Source organism: Drosophila subpulchrella, unplaced genomic scaffold (genome assembly GCF_014743375.2).
Source record: "Drosophila subpulchrella strain 33 F10 #4 breed RU33 unplaced genomic scaffold, RU_Dsub_v1.1 Primary Assembly Seq25, whole genome shotgun sequence".
NCBI lineage: Eukaryota > Metazoa > Arthropoda > Insecta > Diptera > Drosophilidae > Drosophila > Drosophila subpulchrella.
In genome coordinates, this window is record NW_023665555.1 from 760,140 (window position 1) to 781,528 (window position 21,389).

Genomic DNA, 21,389 nt, shown 5'->3' on the forward strand with positions numbered 1-21,389 from the left:
TTTAAATTAAATATGCTCTTCTTTGATTTAAATATTTTTATATTAAACTAGGCAATTTAATATGTTTCGTATTTAATATAATGTTTTTTGTATTAAATTTAAATATAAAATATGAAATTTTGCATTCAATAGGCGCATATTTAAGTTTACTATTCCATTTTTTTTATCAGTGTAGCATCAAAATTGTGGGCGTCACAGTCTTGGGCGGTTTATGGGCGTTAGAGTGGGCGTGACATATTCGCGTAACAAACTTTCGCTGCGTACAAGGCTACGGAATCTAAATCGGAGATCCCAATTCTTTTTCTTTTATAGTTTCCGAAATATCCGCGTTCATACTTACGATTTTTCGAAGTTTGTGGGCGGTTTGTGGGCGTTAAAGTGGGCGTGGGTTAATCGATAGGTATTGATAAGAACAATACATTTCAGTTAAAATTTTTATTCTAGCATCAAAACTGTAGGAGCCACAGTTTTGGGCGGTTTGTGGGCGTTAGAGTGGGCGTGGCACTCTGCTGAAACAAACTTGCGATGCGTAAGAAGCTCAGGAATCTGCACGCCAAATCTCAATAGCCTAGCTCTCATAGTTTCCGAGATCTCAGCGTTCATCCGGACAGAAGGACAGACAGACAGACAGACGGACGGACGGACGGACGGACGGACGGACGGACGGACAGACGGACATGGCTAAATCGACTCGGCTAGTGATTCTGATCAAGAATATATATACTTTATGGGGTCGGAAACGCTTTTTCTGCCTGTTACATACTTTCCGACGAATCTAGTATACCCCTTTAACGGGTATAAAAAGTAGTAAGAGCTATACTACTGGGACTAGGCATGCAGATACCTGAGATTCGTGCGCAGCGCAAGTTTGTTTCAGCAGAATGCCACGCCCACTCTAACGCCCACAAGCCGCCCAAAACCGTGGCTCCTACAGTTTTGATGCTAGAATACAAATTTTAACTGAAATGTATTGTTCTCATCAATACCTATCGATTGACCCAAAAATTTGCCACGCCCACTTTACCGCCCACAAACTTCAAAAAATAGTAAGTATGAACGTGGATATCTCGGAAACTATCAAAGACAAAGGGTTGGTGTTTAGGATTTAGATTCCTTAGCTTCATGTGCAGCGCAAGTTTGTTACGCTGATGTGCCACGCCCACTCTAACGCCCACTCTAACGCCCACAAGCCGCGCAAGACTGTGAAGTCCACAGTTTTAGTGCTAGAAAATCCAATTTAACTGAGTTGAAAAAAGTTTTGGACGCCCACTCTAACGCCCACAAACCTCCTAAGAAGAAAAGCATTGAAGTCAGAGCCAGACAAAAACAAATCGATTCATGCATGTGTGTGTGTAAATAGTTGCAGGCCATACTGCACGGCAAAGCAAAAAGCACTGCCGGCGCTAAGAGAGAGTAGAGTGCGCGGCTAACCTTATCTATTTTGTCTCCCCCTATCTCTCCAGCAAACCCAATAGCAATTTTAATTATCTAATTATCAATTACCATTAGAAGTGTTATCATCGTGGAATAGAAGAAACATTGAACCACCTAAAAATAACCATTTACTTTCCATTACTAAAGCAAAAGATCACGCAAATAATTAATACTTGCCAAACGCTCAAGTATGGCAGAAGACCTCCTAAGCCTAAATATTATAAAACCGAAATTCCGGAACGACCATTACAAATAGTCCACATGGATATTTGTACTAAAAATGACCAGATTAATGTAAGGATGCTTTCTCGGCCGGGGTACAGATCTCAGTCGGATCCAAGAGTCATTTACAAGAAAATTTGTAAATCACCGAAACACCGGACTAGAGGGTTCCACTCCACAGGGGAACGGGTAACTTTGAGGGGAGTCTTCACCAGAGGTCCTTTTTTGCGTCGAGAAAAACGCAGCCGACGTTGGTTATGCAGAGTCCAATTCCTGTGCTGCGACCTGACGGGCTGGCTGGAGTCTTGTACTTCGCGTCAGAGGCGAAAAATCCACCGGGCTGGACCTTCGAGCGAGGCCAAGCCGGGAGGATACTTTGCGGGCGTCAGGTAGCACGAGGGCGGGGCCGCGTACGAGCCCCAAAACGACGAAGGAGGCGAAAGAGCTAGGATTTCGGATAAGGTGGGAAGGGTGTCCACGCGCAAATCCCAAAACTACGGAGGTGGCGGGAAAACGAGGATTTCGGATGAGGCGGGAAGGGTGTCCACGCGCAAATCCCAAGACTACGGAGGAGGCGGGAAAACTGAGATCACGGATAAGGCGGGAAGGGTGTCCATGCGCAAATCCCAAAACTACGGTGGTGGCGGGAAAACTAAGATTTCGGATAAGGCGGGAAGGGTGTCCACGCGCAAATCCCAAACCACGGAAGAGGCAGGAAAACTAGGATTGCGGATAAGGCGGAAAGGGTGTCCACGCGCAAATCCCAAAACTACGGAAGAGGCAGGAAAACTGGGATTACGGATAAGGCGGAAAGGGTGTCCACGCGCAAATCCCAAAACTACGGAAGAGGCAGGATTCAGACCCAAAGCAGCTGTGTGAATGAGATAAGGTTAAGTTAGATTTAGTACCTGACTACGAAAAGAAAACGCACGATCGAGAGGTGCGATTATATATTCTTTACCATTTATTCAATTTATCCTCACTCGGGTCCGCTACACCGTTATGAGCACATGAGAATCTGGTCGTACTAGCGTCAGCTGACTTGTTTATATATATATACATATATTCCTTAAAATCACCCGCGTAACCACCGCGTAGAACTTGGTCGCCTTCGATTGTCGGAACACGCGCGATCAGAAGGCCGAGAGTGGTGGCGTCAGGCGTCAAGGCTGGCCTGTGCTGCGATTCTCCACCGGCGGAAAAGCTCGAGGAGCACACGTGGTCTTCAAAGCCTCGCTAAGCCGTATCCAAATCACACGTCCTACCCGTTCCGCGATCCCGAGAGAAGACCATGCCACGATCGCTGCTTGACCGCCTTCCCTTTTTCGCCCTTTTCCTGCATTCGTGATTTCTAGTATTTTCCTACTACTGGTACTTTAGCTCCTTTGCTTTTTTAGTATTTAACATGTCTTGGCGAACTATCGTTTGCGTTGCCACCCCGGGTTCTGAACTTAGCTATAACTTATTTATTCTTAATTTGACTTAATATTTATTGTAATTCACGGTATTTCTCTTAAAGCTATTATAATGAAAGTAATAATGATTGTGGCGTAAGCGCCTTCTAGGCGGGTTCGTCACACTATTTTAACACTGATCGTCACACTATTTTAACACTGATCGACAAATTCTATAAATTTACCAGTGCTTATGCAATTCCAGCAAGAAATTGTATGAACGTGGTCAAATATTGAGGCATTATTTTTTATTAATTCGCATTAGTATTCGACCAAGGCGCAGAATTTTAAAGGGAAGATATTTGTTGACTTTTGCAAACAATACGACAGCAATCATCGAGTAATTCACCCGTTGAAATATTGCACTCATCTCTAACCGAAATTTACAGAATTATCCTCGGAATCATAAAGGCTGAAAGGCTGGAATGTAATTATGAAGACATATTATTTTAAACAGTAATCACCTAAAACATCGCCATACACTCAGTTACTATTTTCAGAAAGAGCACACATTTTTAATAAATTTACTATAATACAGAACAGACTACTGACAGAAACTTAACAAATTCCAGAATACGCTATATCCACGAGTTATAGAATTGACAAATTAAATGAGGATAGAGGTTAACCAATTACAGTAAGCCCCGACGATTTGGTAATAATAAGGATAAGGAAAAGAAAATAGGAGAAAATAGGATTTAACATTGAATGCGAACAAACATAAGATAATTAATAACTCCATTAGGGCTAGGTTTGAAAACATTACCGAAGATATCAATCAAGAGCAACAAATAATTACTAACTTTCTTAACAAATATAAAAATAAAATTTTCAAATCAATGAATTCAAAGCACCAACTTTTGCATACACTTCATCACTTTCAAACTATTTAAGCAACATAGAAGAAAGCATGCTATTAGCCAATTTAAAAAATTGTACCAACTTTCATTGTTTCTAAAGAAGAGATAAATTTAATTAGACAGGCAATAAACGACCCATAACTACGCGAAATGTTCAACAAACATATTTTTAAAATGTTCGAAATAAAAAATGTTTTGGTATTAAGATCAATTTTAGAATAAGAATATCTACATTTAAGCAGAACAGATACCAATTCACACACATTGTCCCCTTACCTGAAGACCGATATCATCCAACAATGGAATTGACAATCTGCCTCCCATGCGTTGATACCCTCTCTTCTTTAGTTCCTCAAACTAAAATGAGATGTTTTCGAAAATGTGACTATAAAAAACTTAACGATATGATTTCTCAATATAAATTGGACAGACTTGTACAATTGTATGGATATTGAAAGTGCCACTGAACTATTCTATAAAGTGTTAAATACTTTTTTTAATAAATGCGTTCCTGATAGGCTTCCTTCAAAGCTAAACAGGCCTCCTTGGTTTACCAATGCGCTTCAAAGACTTAAAAACCTTAAGACAAACACCTATAAAAAATATGAAAAATCGAGCAAGCCATCTGATTTTTCGAAATATGTGGTGGCTCGATCGGACTTTAATGTTCTCAATAGTCATTGCTATTTTATGTATTTAAATCGATGTAAATTCGAATTTTCAAATGATCCGAAGTAGTTTTATAACTTTGTTAATGCCAAGCGTAAGACGTCAGTATTGCCTTCATCGGAACGTTCAGGGATGGTGTGAGTACAACCTTTTAAATTTAAACTGCCTTAAATGCAATGTTATGACTTTTTATAGTGGTACTCCTACTTTTGTTAGTTACTCTCTTCAAAATACGTCACTCGACCGTATATATTCCGTTAATGACTTAGGCGTTCTTCTCGACCCAAAACTTAAATTTGACTGCCACATAATGTCCACTGTCAACAAGGCCATGAGTGTTCTTGGGTTTATAAAGCGTGGGTCAAAAGAATTTGATGACCCTTATACAACCAAATTATTATTTACCTCCCTTGTCCGTCCAGTTTTGGAATATTGTTCTTCGGTTTGGAGTCCACAATATCAAGTGCACATTGACCGTATTGAGTCGGTACAAAAAAAATTTCTTCTTTTTGCCCTTCGTAGTTTGAACTGGGATAAAAACGTAAGGCTACCTTCCTATCAGAGTAGATTACTATTGCTTAATTTACTTACACTTGTAAATCGTAGAACAATGCTTGGTACTATTTTTATACAAAATCCTATTAGAGGTGATATTGATTCTGTAGAACTTGTAAACCGCCTAACTTTCAATGTCCCTGCTAGACTAACACGAAATTATTATCCCCTAAATTTGCCACGATGTACATCAAATTTTTGTCTGCACGAGCCCTTTCGCGTTCTATGTAATAATTATAACAACCTTTACCATTTAATTTGCACATCAACTTCTATCCCAGTATTAAAAACTAATATTTTAACTCATTTGCTTCATTCATAGTTGCTTCTTTTATTTTCATTTGTGTCCCGTCTCTATATGTTTTTTTTATCTTCCTCGCGAACTCGCATTTTTGCCCAAATTGATAAAAGGGCCCCGCGCGTAACAAGCACGTGCTTGGTGTCGTTGGGCCACTTGTTTGTACTGCTCGTAGTGCATCAACGTCCATCATATATATAACGTGTCGACAAGCCAGAACAAGGAGCATCAGCAGCCGGTTGGACCCGAGCAAGGAGATACCGAGGCCAGCCCAGCCACACACCCGCAGTACTAATAACACGAGAATAAATCCCAGTGTTACCACTCGAACCCTGTGTTTTCTCACTGATCTATGGGGCAGTCACGTCATATAAATTTGGTGGGACGAACACACAATCTTCTGAAATAACCGCACGAATCTCGTAGCGAGCAGACAACAAAATCAGTTCGTTACATCTGGCGCCCAACGATACAAAAAAATTTAAAAAATCCAAACAATATGACTTATCATAATACTATATACATATGTATAATATTTTATGGACAAATGTAGTAGAGTTCATAAACACTTTTTCTGCGAAAATTCAATACCAGCCGAAAACAATTTAAAATCAGAATGCCTTGATAACAACTTACCACGGAGACTGCGAAACGTAAGACCAAAGACGTTGGTAAACAAAAAAACATAACCCGATAAATTTTATCATCAACGCAAGATCAAAAACGTTGGTAAAAAAGAAAACAAAACCCGATAAATTTTATCATCAACTAAAATTGTTATAAATGGATCTACCTTAATAACATTTAAAAATTGAGCAGTATGCATCAACCAAATCCCGTGAGACAAGGAATTGCTGCATTTTGAAGATAAAATAGAAGCCACGATTCCGATATCCAGAATATCAACAGTATCGATAACATACAAGACATCAATCTACACAAGCTTTATCTAAGATTCATCGACATTACCGAAGACGAGTTTCGTGACGCCCACTCCATCCGTTTGGCCAAACCTTCAATCTAGGGGAGAGAAGGAGTTACCGTCCAGCAAGTAGGTAACGAGCCTCCGGCTAAGCGGAGCTACCCTAGATATGGTACTCTGACGGGTGCACACATCCACACAGACTTAGATATACAAAGGATGCAATCCGCAACATAATCCACTTGAGCCGATGCCCCTTTGGACCGTTTTGCCGACACTGCACAGGAAGCCGCAACCCTTTGGTATAAAAGGAAATGTGACACGAGCAGCAGCTCCGAGCTGGAGATTCCTTGTAAGCATTCTTTTTATTTATTTTTGGTATTAGAATATAGGTCAAGCTTTGTACATTTCGGCAGCGGCGGCTTCTCGGCCACCTCTGAATAATATATGAAGTCAGTCTTATGACAAACTTTGACTATCGCAGACTATTTTTTTCCTTAACTATTCGTAAACCTATTCAATCCTGTTTATCACCAAGCATCGATCTACCAACTTTGGCATTTCACTTGACATAATTGGCGCAGCCGACTCCGGACCGTTAAGGATCATCTAATATTCATAATTGACTTTTTATCCTTTATGAAGAGAACAATGCAAAACCTTATGCAAAATCAGAAAAAGGCAAATGCTCCCATCACAGCATTCTATAACTCGCTTAAGAATATCCACGTGGAATGCCAACGGTGTTTCGCGGCACTAAACTCAAATAACTAAATTATTTAATGAAAATCACATAGATTTCATGCTGCTGTGAGATGCGTTCACAAGTAATTACAACTTCCAAGTAAGAGGTTGCACTTCCTACTGCACAAATCATCCGGATGGTAAAGACCACGGCGGCACCGGAATCCTGATCGGAGAACGCATTAAACACACCTTTCACTAGAGGCTTGCAACAAATTAGCTACATCTCTAAAATTGCAATCAGGCAACGGTAGTATTACTGTCTATTGCCAACCACGGCTTACAATATCCGTAAAGCAACTCTTAGAATTTTACAATTCACTAAATTTGTAGAATGAGGAGAATGCAATGTCAAGCATACACATTGGGAATCACGCCTCGTGAAATTATCGCCAACAAACCATCGCTGGTGGAGGACTCATTAAAATTTTAACTCTCCGATTAAAGCAGTGGCTTTTTTCGATGAATTTGGGTTTTCTTTGCATAAGTTGCCAATATTCCTACACTCAAAATAATAATAACCCTAAAATCTAGAAAATAGCCATTAACATTTAAGTTTTTTTAATACAAGAAAAATCTTTTTAAAGTCACGAAAATGTTCCCTAAGTCAAGAAAGCCGTCGTCGGGTATCTTGACCCGATCCGCGCTCAAAATTTACCGCCATAGTTTCGAGGTAGTGCCGAGGCGCCCATGCAAGATTGCAGAATTTTTCGCAATTCGAAAGCTGCGGTGTTGTGGTCCCTTTTCCTCTCACATTCCAGCTGCCGAGGCCAAGTGATAGAAGCTAGGCAGTTGTGAAAAGTTGGCAAACGGCTTAGAAGTGCGAGCAGACAAGAACAGCACAACTTTTATTTTTCTTAGTCTCCAGCGAAAGCTAAGAGGAGCCCAAGCTATGTCAAGTGAAATGCTAAAACCACGATTGAATAGTTATGGAAAAAAAATTGTCTGAGATTGATGAGGTTTTTCATAATACTGACTTCATATAGTATTCCGAGAAGCCGCTGCTGCCGAAATGTACATAGCCTGACCTATATTCTAATACCAAAAAGAAATAGAAATAATGCTTACAAGGAATCTCCAGCTCGGAGCTGCTGCTCGTGTCACATTTCCTTTTATACCAAGGGGTTGGGGCTTCCTGTGCAGTGTCGGCAAAACGGTCCAAAGGGGCATCTGCTCAAGTGGGTCGCGGCTTAGATCGGACTATGTTGCGGATTGCATCATTTGTATATCTGAGTCTGTGTGGATGTGTGCACCCGTCGGCGTACCATATCAACGGTAGCTCTGCTTAGCCGGAGGCTGGACGGTAACTCCTTCTCTCCCCAAGATTGAAGTTATTGCCAAACGGATGGAGTGGGCGTCACGAAACTCGTCTTCGGTAATGTGGCGATTACAACCCTTTTCTTTGTGTTGATCCAAAGGTCTGCATCTCCAAAAATGGTTGTCGTAAAACTTTACCAGTATATAATTGAGTTTGAAGCGTTGATGGATTTTACATAAATCTTGTGTAGATTGATGTCTTGTATGTTATCGATACTGTTGATATTCTAGATAATCAGAATCGTGGCTTCTATTTTATCTTCAACTTGCGGCAATTCCTTGTCGTACGGGATTTGGTTGATGTATACTGCTCAATTTTTAAATGTTATTAAGGTAGATCCATTTATAACAATTTTAGTTGATGATAAAATTTATCGGGTTATGTTTTCTTGTTTACCAACGACTTTGATCTTGCGTTGATGATAAAATTTATCGGGTTATGTTTTCTTGTTTACCAACGTCTTTGGTCTTGCGTTTCGCAGTCTCCGTGGTAAGTTGTTATTAAGGCATTCTGATTTTAAATTGTCTTCGGCTGATATTGAATTTTCGCAGAAAAAGTGTTTATGAACTCTACTACATTTATCCATAAAACATTATACATCTATAGTATTATGATAAGCCATATAGTTTGGTTAAGTTAGGAATTTGAATTTTTTTATCGGTAAGGGGACAATGTGTGTGAATTGTTATCGGTTCTGCTTAAATGCAGATATTCTTATTCTAAAATTGATCCTAATACCAATCAAAAAATTGTTTATTTCGAACATTTTAAAAATATGTTTGTGGAACATTTCGCTTAGTTCTGGGTCGTTTATTACCTGTCTAATTAAATTTATCTCTTCTTTAGAAACAATGGAAGTTGGTACAATTTTAAAATTGGCTAATAGCATGCTGTCTTCTATGTTGCTTAAATAGTTTGAAAGTGATGAAGTATATGCAAAAGTTGGTGCTTTGAATTCATTGATTTGAAAATTTTATTTTTATAATTGTTTAGAAAGTTAGTAATTATTTGTTGCTCTTGATTGATATCTTCGGTAATGTTTTCAAACCTAGCCCTAATGGAGTTACTAATTATCTTGTGTTTGTTCGCATTCAATGTTAAATCCTATTTGCTCCTATTTTCTTTTCCATATACCAAAGCGTCGGGGCTTACTGTAATTGGTTAACCTCTATCCTCATTTAGTTTGTCGATTATAGAACTCATTTTTTCCCCTAATTGGGCCTTAACTCGTGAATTTTTTAAGTTTCTGTCAGTAGTCTGTTCTGTATTATACAGGGTTGCCCATATTCGACGGACCCATCTGACGACGCCATAACTCTTGACAGAGATGCCAGATCGCTTAATGACATACCGCGTTTGAAGCGTCAGTCCAAGCAGATTTTTACCATGGAACAATACACGCCACGCGAGCGCTCTGAAATAGTTGAAATTTACATTCAACAGAACAAGTCAATTGTGAAAACTCAACGTGCTTTTAAAAAATTAAAAAATGTGAAAAGTGCGCCTTCTAAGAACACCATTAAGCGTTTATACGAAAAATTTACGACTGGTGAGGCTCTTTCTAATCCGAAGAGGCCAAATAAAAGTCGACCAAGGCGATCGGACGAGAATATCGCTGCCGTACGAGCCAGTGTTGAGATGTCCCCAAGAACATCCCAAAAACGCCGTTCTCAGCAGTTGGGCATGGCTCGGTCCACTTTACAACGGATTATTCGCGTTGATTTGCATTTGTTCCCGTACAAAATTCAATTGACGCAAAGATTGTTGCTTACGGACAAGCCTCGTCGATTGGAATGGGCCCAAAGAGTCATCGAAATGGCCGAAGATGACGATCAATTTTGGAACAAAATTATCATGTCCGATGAAGCCCGATTTGACGCCGCCTGACTTCTTCTTGTGGGGATATTTGAAGTCAAAGGTTTACGTTAACAAGCCAAGGACCCTAGAAGAGCTCAAGGACAACATTCGTGAAGAAATAGCCGCTATTCCGGCCGAAATGTTGGCGAAAACGATGGAAAATGCTGCAAAAAGGGCACAATACGCCATCAACGCCAGAGGCGGCCATTTGAAAGATATCATATTCAAAAATTGATGTAAACAAATCTACTTGGAACAAATTAAATAATTAAGATTGCCAACCGCCAAATTTTTATTTTTTTCTTTGATTTTTAAAAAAAAAACATGGGTCCGTCGAATATGGGCAACCCTGTAGTTAATTTATTAAAAATGTGTGTTCTTTCTGAAAATAGTAACTGAGTGTATGGCGTTGTTTTAGGTGATTACTGTTTAAAATAATATGTCTTCATAATTACATTCCAGGCTTTCTGATTTCGAGGATAATTCTGTAAATTTCGGTCAGAGGTGAGTGCAATCTTTCAACAGGATAATTACTGGATGATTGCTGGAATGACGTGACGTGTGTAATTCTGTCGTATTGTTTGCAAAAGTCAACAAAGATCTTCCCTTTAAAATTCTGCGCCTTGGTCGAATACTAATTCCAATTAAACAAAAATAATGCCTCAATGATTTGACCACGTTCATACAATTTCTTGCTGGAATTGCATAAGCGCTGGTAAATTTAGAGAATTTGTCGATCAGTGTTAAAATAGTCTGGCCATTTTTAGTACAAATATCCATGTGGACTATTTGTAATGGTCGTTCCGGAATTTCGGTTTCTTAATATTTAGGCTTAGGAGGTCTTCTGCCATACTTGAGCGTTTGGCAAGTATTAATTATTTGCGTGATCTTTTGCTTCAGTAATGGAAAGTAAATGGTTCTTTTTAGGGGGTTCAATGATTCTTCTATTCCACGATGATAACTCTTCTAATGGTAATTAGATAATTGAAATTGGTATTGGGTATTTTGGAGAGATAGAGGGGGAGACAAAATAGCTAAGGTTAGCCGCGCACTCTGCTCTCTCTTAGCGCAGGCAGTGCTTTTTGCTTTGCCGCACAGTTCGGCCTGCCATTATTTACACACACACATATGCATGAATCGATTTGTTTTTGTATGGCTCTGACTTCAATGCTTTTCTTCTTAGGAGGTTTGTGGGCGTTAGAGTGGGCGTCGAAACCTTTTTTCAACTCAGTTAAATTGGATTTTCTAGCACTAAAACTGTGGACTCCACAGTCTTGCGCGGCTTGTGGGCGTTAGAGTGGGCGTGGCACATCAGCGTAACAAACTTGCGCTGCACATGAAGCTAAGGAATCTAAATCCTAAACACCAACCTTCTATCTTTGATAGTTTCCGAGATATCAGCGTTCATATGGACGATTTTTTGAAGTTTGTGGGCGTTAGAATGGGCGTGGCAACATTTTTTTGGGTCAATCGATGGGAATTGACCAGAACAATACATTTCAGTTAAAATATGATTTCTAGCACTTAAGCTATAGGAGCCACAGTTTTGGTCGCTTTGTGGGCGTTAGAGAAGGCGTGGCATATTGCTGATATAAACTTGCGCTTTGTAATAATCTTCAGAATCTGCATGCCTAATTGCAACTATCTAGATTTTGTAGTTTCCGAGATCACAGGGTTCATACAGACGGACAGACTGACAGACAGACGGACATGACTAGATCGACTCGGCTGGTGATCCTGAGCAAGAATATATATACTTTATGGGTTCGGAAACGCTTCTTTGGACGTAATTTTTTGATCGGCATTTGCTGGTTGAATTCGTAAGGACTTGGAGATGCAATTAGTTTCCATTGTAACGCGGCTTAACGCATCGGCGACTACTTTTGCGATCCACAGTTTCGATGGAATTTTCGGTGATCACGGATTTTGGTTGGCCCACATGTTCATCGTCATTTATGTCCTCACGACCACTTTGAAAACGTTGAAACCACTGGTGCACTCTGCTACGGGATAGGCAATCATCGCCATAAACTTGTTTCATCAATTGAAACGTTTCGGAAAAAGTTTTACCAATTTCAAAACAAAATTTAATGTTGGCTCTTTGTTCGAAGCTTATTTTCGCACCGATGACAAAAAAATACTGACACTTAAAACGCAATAACCTCACTTCCAATAGATGAAATGTCATGAAATTTTTACTGGAAGTCGATAAACGGTAGCAGATTCTAACGCATCAGTTGACATATAGATGGCGCCATTAGAGGGCGCAAGATTCCAAAAGTTCTGTTTACTTTGGAACTCACCTTGTATAACAGTGTTTTACCAGTTTCGAAAAATTTTTTAAATTCTTCCGTTAACAGTACCACCGGGGCTTTCCCTTTTAACTTATTCTTGCAAAGTTCCGAATAAACTTTCTATAATAGCCCAAAAGACCAAGGAACGACTTGATCTCCTTTGTAGTCGAGACCGGAAATACCTGTATTGCTGTAATTTTCTTGTAAGAACATGCCCTAAGTACTCGATTTCTTTACACAAAAAATCCGATATATCCGGTTGTATTTTTAAATTTGCTTGATGAAGCACTGAGTCCTAATCAGCGATATGTTTTTGCAACGAAGACGAGAAAATAATGACATCTAGGTAATTTAAACAACATTAGGTTGGCCAAGACGTTATCCATGACTCCTTGGAACGTTGCCGGGGCGTTGGTAAGTCCAAATGACATGCGGATAAGTTCGTAGTGCCCCCCTTGTGCGGTTAAGGCAGTTTGTATGTCTCTGTGTTCCATTTCAATTTGATGATACCAACCAGCCAGATCTAGGGTTTTGCTCTACCAATCCTGTCAAGGACGTCATTAATATTAGGCATGGAATATCTATCCTATTCTGTTTTCTCATTAAGCTTTCTAAAATCGACCACCCTTCTCCACTTTCTTGTTTTAGAAGCGTCCAGTTTCTTGGAAACAAGGAATACTGGCGCACTCCAGGGCGAATGTCTATGCTTTATAATATTTGGTCTAGAAGTTTGTTTATGTGTCTTTGAATTTCGGATGCTTCCGTGGGGCTGAATCTGAATGGTCTACAAAATACGGGTTTGTCGTCCTCAATTTGTATATCGTGTTTTACTGTATTGGCGAACGACAGTTTGTCACCCTCACGAAATACTAGATTTGTAAATTTCTCCCAGAGTTTCAAAAGTTGTTGGTTTTCTTCTTCATTTAAGTGTTAGGTTGGTTTGAATATTGAGGTCGGGTCCTTATACTTGTATTTGACATTGCTAGGCATAACATTAATGAGAGCGAACTCGTCCTCATTAAATTTACCTTCAACCTCGAATCCAAGAAGAACTTTTTGGGTTTCGTACAGAAATTGTTGTTTCGATAAGGCTGAAATTAATTTAAGACTAACAATGGGTAATATTGTAATTTGTAAAATTTCGTGTTCTTGTAGAAGTGTCGTAATTGAGATAGGCTTTTCGAGCCTGATCTTTTTGTTGTCCGGTAGGAATTTAGAATGGATGAAAGAACCCTTAGCACCAGTGTCTATAAAAAATGTTAGGTTGTGTTTATTTTGGAGTGACAATTCTATGTACGGTAGGTTGGCCTCTAGTCGAAACTTACTCAGGAATCCTGCTTACGTTTTCAGGCCCTTGATTAAAAGTTTTCCCCTTTGTCAATATTATGTGTTGTTACGGTAACCTCTGTCTTGTCCTTAGTCCCGATATTGAACATCTTTTGTCCGTTCGAGTTAAATCTGTTATTACTAGAGTTTTTCTTGGTGACGGTGCTCGACGTACTGGGAATTTTGTCACTCGCCATTATGGCTGGGTATCTGCTATTATTATTATCATAACTTCTTTGATTGTAAGCAAGCCGTCCGTTGGCTGTTTAACAGTCTATTTTGTGGTTTATAGGTAGAGTTCTCAGCATAATAAAAGTTCTTTCTTTGTATGTGTCATGTTAAACCAGCTTGCAATGAAATTCACATGAATCTCTTCACTGCTGAACATCCGATCAAATCACCATTTTTATTTCGTTCGTACAAATATTTTTTTGATATAAAATCCACCATGTTGTGAAACCATATGCAAGAATGCAAGGAAGTGTATATTTTTATTGAATTGCAACTGCAATGCTCTGTAAACACTTCATGGGGCTGCAAAGTTATACGCACAATTTTATTATCTTGTAAGGAAGCTTCTACGGCCGGGGTGACCCTCAGCGGCCCAGAGTTCCCCACAAAAATTATATATATTCTGAGACGGCCAAGACATAAAGTGCCAATGATTTTTAGGGGTTTTTTAGAAGAGAGCAAACGTGGCAGGGTGTTTGGAGTAGAATCTGATGGCTGGCCCGTGTGTCCTGCCGCAGTTTCCTACCGCCGCACAGTGGGCCAGAAAGTTCATTTTTTGGCCAAAAATCTGTAATTTCTCTCCTGGGATAGTTAAAAGGATGCAGTTTTTTGCATTTATCTCTTAAAAGATTGAACTTTTCAACGAACTAAAAGTAAAATTTATTGGAATTTTATATGGTATAGATAATCCAAACCAAAATCGGAAAATTTTACATACTTTTCGGTTTTTTATTTTTAAAAAAATAACTAGAAGACGCACTCAATCCATTTTCATACACGATTAAGTATGAGAGAAAACAAATTAAAAAAAATTAACACCAATATAAAAAATAATGTCGTTTGAGATTTATGAACCGTTAAAAATTGCTACTTTCGGAGGCTCCCACTTAAACGTTTATTTAATAATCGACCTAACAAAATGTTCTATTTTTTTCTTCTTGTTATCTGTTTAGATTCTTATAATCAAATTATTAGAAAAAAATTGTTTGTAAAATATTGTTTTTTAATTTGTTTAATGTTTATTTGACATTTTCTGAAGTCATCACAAAAGTATGCTTCATTTATTTATTTATTTATTAATTTGAGATTCTAGTAAAGTTTAAAAAACTAATACTAACATAGGGGGTAGTGCTAGCTACGAGGCCTTCGACTACGTATTCATGTAAGCTACATTTATATTTTTATTATATATTTTAGTTCTTCCCCGACGAAAGTACAAGAAATGCAGCATACCTTTAGGCCATGGTGTGTTCGCTTCGAGTTTCGAGCACCAAATGACAGAAATTGTGAACATTTTTTAGAGAAGAGCCAACAAAGTTGATATTTCTCTTTTCGATATACCGATATAACATTCGATTGTTGGGTTTCAGAAATAGAAGATGCGGGAATGAATGAAAAAAGTAGATTTTGGATGTTAGGCAGACTAAAATCAAATTTTGGCGCCCAAAACGTACATTAAAACCTGACGAAAAAAAATACGGCATACTTTTAGGCATTCTTAGTAAAGCTCATCAAAACGGTTCGACTTCAAGTTAAGCCATCAATTAAAATTAAAATTACTGAAAACTAAGGCAAAACCGCATCGAGTCGGCGATGAGCGATTTTAGTAAATTAATTAAAGAATTTATTTTTGATGTAATGACTTCATTCGGAGATGGCACTCAAAAGCACTCGAAAAGCAAAGTACTCATATGCTAAAAAAAGCAGTAAAAATCAACGAAAAAGTTTCTTTTAGGAAACAAGTAAGTCATAAGAGCTATTTAATATTTTTTACTTGTTGAAAATAATAACTTTTAAAAGTTTTGTGAAGAAGTCGAACAGCTACATCAGCATCTTTGACTTCTAGATTTTTTTTCATTTCCATCAATATTTGATGAATTTTAAACTTTAAAAATACGGTAAACAAAAACTACTTGCCCGAATTCTTTGAAACTTTGGCATAAATTAATTTAATGTATTATAAAAAGGAATCCATACTCGGTCTTGTCATTTTCTTAAAAAAAAAAACGTATTTTTGGCCAAAAATCGGATCGGCTGGCCCAGTGTGCGCCGGCGACTTTTCCCCGCTGCACGGGTGGCCCCAGACGCGGCGGAGCTATCGGTGACGTGCTCTGTGGCCCAGAATGCTCCAGAGGCCCGTACCCGAGTCCGTGCCGGAAATTGTCCAGCGGCCAATACTCCTAGTCCCGTTTCGTCTCTACTCGTCCGCGCGGGTGGTCCCAGCCGCTTTCTGTGGCCCGGAATGCTCCATCGGCCCGTACCCGAGTCCGCGCCCGAAAATTTTCCAGCGGCCAGTACTCAAGTCCGGGCCCGGAAATTATCCAGCGGTCACGGGAAAGGGGATCAGGCAGCACGACGACAAGTCCCGGTTCGCGAATCCCTTTTATTTATTCCCAGCTGTCCTAATGTTGGTCAGCGGCCATGCTCACCCGTGTCGAAGCGCCTCAATTAGTGTCCTGGCGGTTATTGCTCATCCTGTGCGCGTCTCTTGTACCTTTTTCACGTTGTAAAAATCCCGACTGATCTCGTCACTTGCTTAAGTCGAACTCCTGGCTGATTTTCCGATCGCTTGGCCGTGACCTGATTCTGCCCTAAACTTGGGCGACAGCGCTGCCCGAAACTTTGTGGACAGCGCTGATAGCGTCGTTGGTGGTCTCTCACACTCCTTCGGTGGAGTGAGTGATTGGGTGAGCAGTGCGGCTACTGCTGTGATCGGTTCTCTTTGTCTGCTTGACTTGGCTCTGCTTGGTGGTGTTTCGCTCTACTTCCTTGTGTTTGGCTCTGCTCTCTTCGTCTCTTAGTTGTCTTAGTTCTCTTTAAAATATAATTCATTTTTCTCGGGCCTTCAAGCCATATGTGAAAATAAACTTAACTAATAATATTATATGGTAACAAAGGAACTTGGTGCTTATTGACTATGTATTTGTCGGTTTTGTAACTTGGTCACAATCTTTTTATAAAAATGTATATGTTTAAGCATTAGCGCTCGGTGTCATTTGCACCAAATAACTTTGCTCACTGTACAAATAAATTTATTCATTTTAGATCTTGTATTTCTTCCTTTCTATCCCCATGTCGCACTTTGTCACTGATGTTTCTCTTCACAATATTAAGTATTGGCACTTCACCTAAATTCCTTCTATTTCTCAAGATAATCCACCATAATTTTGTGTATGTGTAGTGTGCTTACAGGATTATGAATATTAGATGATCCTTAACGGTCCGGAGTCGGCTGCGCCAATTATGTCAAGTGAAATGCCAAAGTTGGTAGATCGATGCTTGGTGATAAACAGGATTGAATAGGTTTACGAATAGTTGAGGAAAAAAATAGTCTGCGATAGTTAAAGTTTGTCATAAGACTTACTTTATATATTATTCAGCGGTGGCAAAACGATCCAAAGGGCAACGACTTAATATGGTCGTGGAGGTCGTGGAGGCGAATTCTCGTACACCATGAATTGCATTGCGGTCGGAAATGATAGTTTAGAAGAACGTCAAGGATCTCAAAGGTCTCCAGTAGTGCTATTTCATAGAGGGTACATCGAGATGTGTGAACAAAACAACGGTTGCGTTGGTTAATGAAGGCGCCGCTAGCACCCTAACCCTTGCCGACGACTTGGAACTGGACGGTCCAGTAAAGGAGCTTTGCCAAGCCTTCAAATCTCGGCGGCCAACCGAGGTGCACCCACGTATTCTGCACGTCTGCGAGTGCAGTAATAGGGACCGCCTGCAAGAACTGGACGCCAAGCGCCTTAGATCGAAGGAAGATGAACACGCTGCTTGTATAATAGGGGCTTCGACAACTTCAGATGCTGAAGGTAAGCGCTGGCAAACCGGACTGCTCTGGAGATTCGACAAAATGGAATTTCCTAACTCGTAACGTGGAGCCGAAGATGGCAAAGGACTCGGCTCTCCACCACTTCTTAGTGGAGAGCATGAAAAGCTACCTGGAGAAAGGTTAAACCGGCAGCTAGTTCGAGAGGAGATAGTTTCTATCTTAAGCTCCTGGTATCTTCCAGTTTTCACTGTTACCAACCCAAATAAGAAGAAAACCAGGCTAGTGTGCGCCGCCGCGGGCGAAGTCAACGGATTTTCCCTCAACCATGCTTTGCTGAAAGGACATATTGGTGTCGCTAATGGACGTGCTCCTATGATTCCGCGAACGCAATGTAGCCGGGGAAAAAAGTGAGATGTTCAACCAAGTGCGGGTCCGACCTAAAGATCAAGGGTCCCAATTGTTCCTGTGCAGAGGCGGAGATGCGTCGCGCGAACCGGGTTTTTATGCGAAGTCATTATGTTCGGAGCTTCATGTTCCACGGACTACTAGGATTTTTCATCATCCAGGCCAAAATCACATTGCAAAACAAAAACCCGGTGTAGGGACGATCGGCTTAAAGAAGACGACGCCCAAACTAAAGGAAATAAAGATACCCCGGTGCCTCCAAGGAAAATCGATGATAAGATGGTCAGCTACACACCTTCGTAGATGCCAGTCTCAACACATTTGCTGTTGTGGTTATATGCTCACTAATTGCCTTAAAGAAGCGCGTAGCGCCTTTAAAAACAAGTATCGGTTCCAAGGCTCGAATTAATCGCAACGGTAATGGGCTTGCGGCTTTCAAAATCCGTAGAGGACGAGGTGAAAATCCACATCAGTCGCAGAATTTTTGGTCATATTCAAAAGTTCAATCAATTCGCCGCATTACGAGTTAAGGAAATACTGGAATATTCTCATGTGGTAGCTTGGCGCTGGTTACCTTCATCTGATAACTTTGCCGACGATGGTAATAAACGGGCTCGAAATCCAAGCTTCAATAAGATCGTCACCGTGTTGGCCAACTGGAAAAATTGCGCTTCGCCCAAGGTAGGGTCCTTCAATTTCTGCGCTCCCACATGGGCGGGGCTTGGGAACGACTCGTCCGGTCAACTAAGTCCATACTCAGCGCAAGTTTGATTCAGCAGGGTAAACCGCCTACATTTTTTAATATGTTGTAAAATTTTAAATGAGAGTTTGTTCTTATTATCAATACCCATCTACATGGACCATTTAATCGGACCATTCATTAACAATACTCAGCGCAAGTTTGATTCAGCAGGGTAAACCGCCTACATTTTTGAATATCTTGTAAAATTGTAAATGAGAGTTTGTTCTTATTATCAATACCCATCTACATGGACCATTTAATCGGACCATTTATTAACAAGTTATAGCCAAATATAAATTAATATTTGGCAAATTCAATCGAGATATCACACCACATGTGACAAATCAGCTGTTTTATCTAATATGCCACGAAGCCGCTAGGGGCGCTATGGACTAGCTGGTGTCATGGAAAATTAGAAATGGTTCATGGAAATTTTTGGTCGATTTGAATGGGTCCAAAAATAGTGGCAAATCGTATGGGGGGACTAAAGGATTGTAAGCAATATTGCCTAAAAGTAATGAAAAGTGCTGTTCTTTGAGGAAAAATATCATAGTAGATTTATATTAAAGTTGTAAACAGAAAAATAGGGGTAATAATAGGGATGATAATTTTCTTAAAAAAAACAGAATTTTTTGTCGCGTTTGATCAAAAGTTTTTTGAGATCATTAGTGTTTTCGCCAATAATGCTAAGAGTCCTTTAAAGACTACGTCCCCCATACCATTTTTAAGCTCCGAAATCGACCCGCCCTAGAATACATTGCTCCCATAGGAGCGCAAGGGTATATAAACTTCGGCTTGCCGAAGCTCGCTTCCTTTCTTGTTTTTTTTATGTCAACTTTGATAAAATACTTACATATATTTTTCCTTTATTTCTTTATTTTAGGCTTGAGCTACATTCGGAAAGTGGAAATAATAAGCCAGAATTGATATTTATGGACCAAGTAGAAGACGTCTCTTCCGATTTTATTCTACACAAAAATGAGAATTGTATTCAGATACGAATAAATGATGGAAGCCGAGATGGCAGAATTATTTTGACAAATTCAGTGAGAAAACATCAGATTTTTATTATTCTAAAGATTTACTAATTTTCTAATTTTTTAGGATGAAATAGGATTAAAGGAATGGGCATCATCTCTAAGATCAGCACACAAAATTTCCCAAGACCTTTTGGGATCTATGGCTAAAAAGGCTGGCAAAATTTATGGCAGTGAAAGAGATGGCAACAAATCATTGTATATTCTTGGTGGAAACTGTTCAACGAAAACTTCAAATGGGTCTAATTAAAATATCTTTATATTGGAGCTTTAAATCTTATGCTAAGTAAAATTTAAAGATAACAAAGCCCGAAAGAATTACCTTCTTTTGGTTATCCAAGCCTGGGAGCATTTCATTTTGATTAATAGGACTATTCTAAGCATAAATTGGCACTGCACCTGTGTCAGCTGTGGTATTTGCGGTATGATTAATTTGGGAAGATAACAATATACCAATATTTAGTTGCAAGTGTTATCTTTAGTTCGTTATTGATTAGTCATCCTAACATAAGCAAAAAAAAATATTCGTGGTTAAAATTTTAAGTTCACAGGATAATAAAAAAATCTTAATTTGTGCACCGCGTCATCAAATTTGCCGTTCTTTTACAAACGGAATTCGTATAAAATAAGTTTTCACATTTTTGATTTTCTTGAATCTTTTTTTACCTATACAATACGGTAAATAAGTAAATCAGTATTTAGCCGAAAAAAATGTATAAATTAGAATGTTTTAAAGTTTGCAAAAAAAGGTCAATTTCAAAAAGTTCCTCTGTTTGAAAATCCATATCTCCATCTGTAGTTATCCGATTATCTTCATTTCTTCTTTATTTAATACTATCTCATACTTCTCATCTTTTTAGATACATTTATGGCATTAATAATTAAAAAACAAGGGAGAACGCTATAGTCTAGTGCCTCGACTATCAGATACCCGTTACTCAGCTAAAGGGACCAAAGGGAAATGGAGATAAGCAAGCAGCAAAGCGAGATTGAAAAGCACTACTTGTTGCATCGTGCGTTCGTAATAGAAAACAGAGGTCTTGTTGGAAACAATTCAATATCTTTAAAATAAAAAAGAGTGTATTTTAAAAGAAGAGAATTTCGAGGATTAACTCCAACTCATAAAATAAACCGATTGTAGGTGATAAACTGGCGCATATATTAAAATAAAGAAACAATGTCTTTTTTAAGGGAAATACTAAACTATTTTACATTTTTTTATACCCTTGCAGAGCGTATATTG

At 39.2% G+C, this 21,389-nt stretch overlaps 1 protein-coding gene across 5 annotated transcripts in view; it reads left to right on the forward strand.

Annotated features, from left to right (window-relative positions):
- LOC119559595 (G protein-coupled receptor kinase 1) overlaps positions 1 to 20,464 on the forward strand; it is a 468,201-nt gene extending 447,737 nt beyond the window's left edge. For all 5 annotated transcript variants that reach the window (XM_037872611.1, XM_037872609.1, XM_037872608.1 and 2 more), the window contains 2 exons: positions 19,993 to 20,155; positions 20,214 to 20,464. In XM_037872611.1, the coding sequence (XP_037728539.1) occupies positions 19,993 to 20,155; positions 20,214 to 20,396 (346 nt within the window). In that variant the 3' untranslated portion in view covers positions 20,397 to 20,464. The remainder of the gene's footprint in view (positions 1 to 19,992; positions 20,156 to 20,213) is intronic.
- The last annotated feature ends 925 nt before the right edge of the window (positions 20,465 to 21,389 follow it).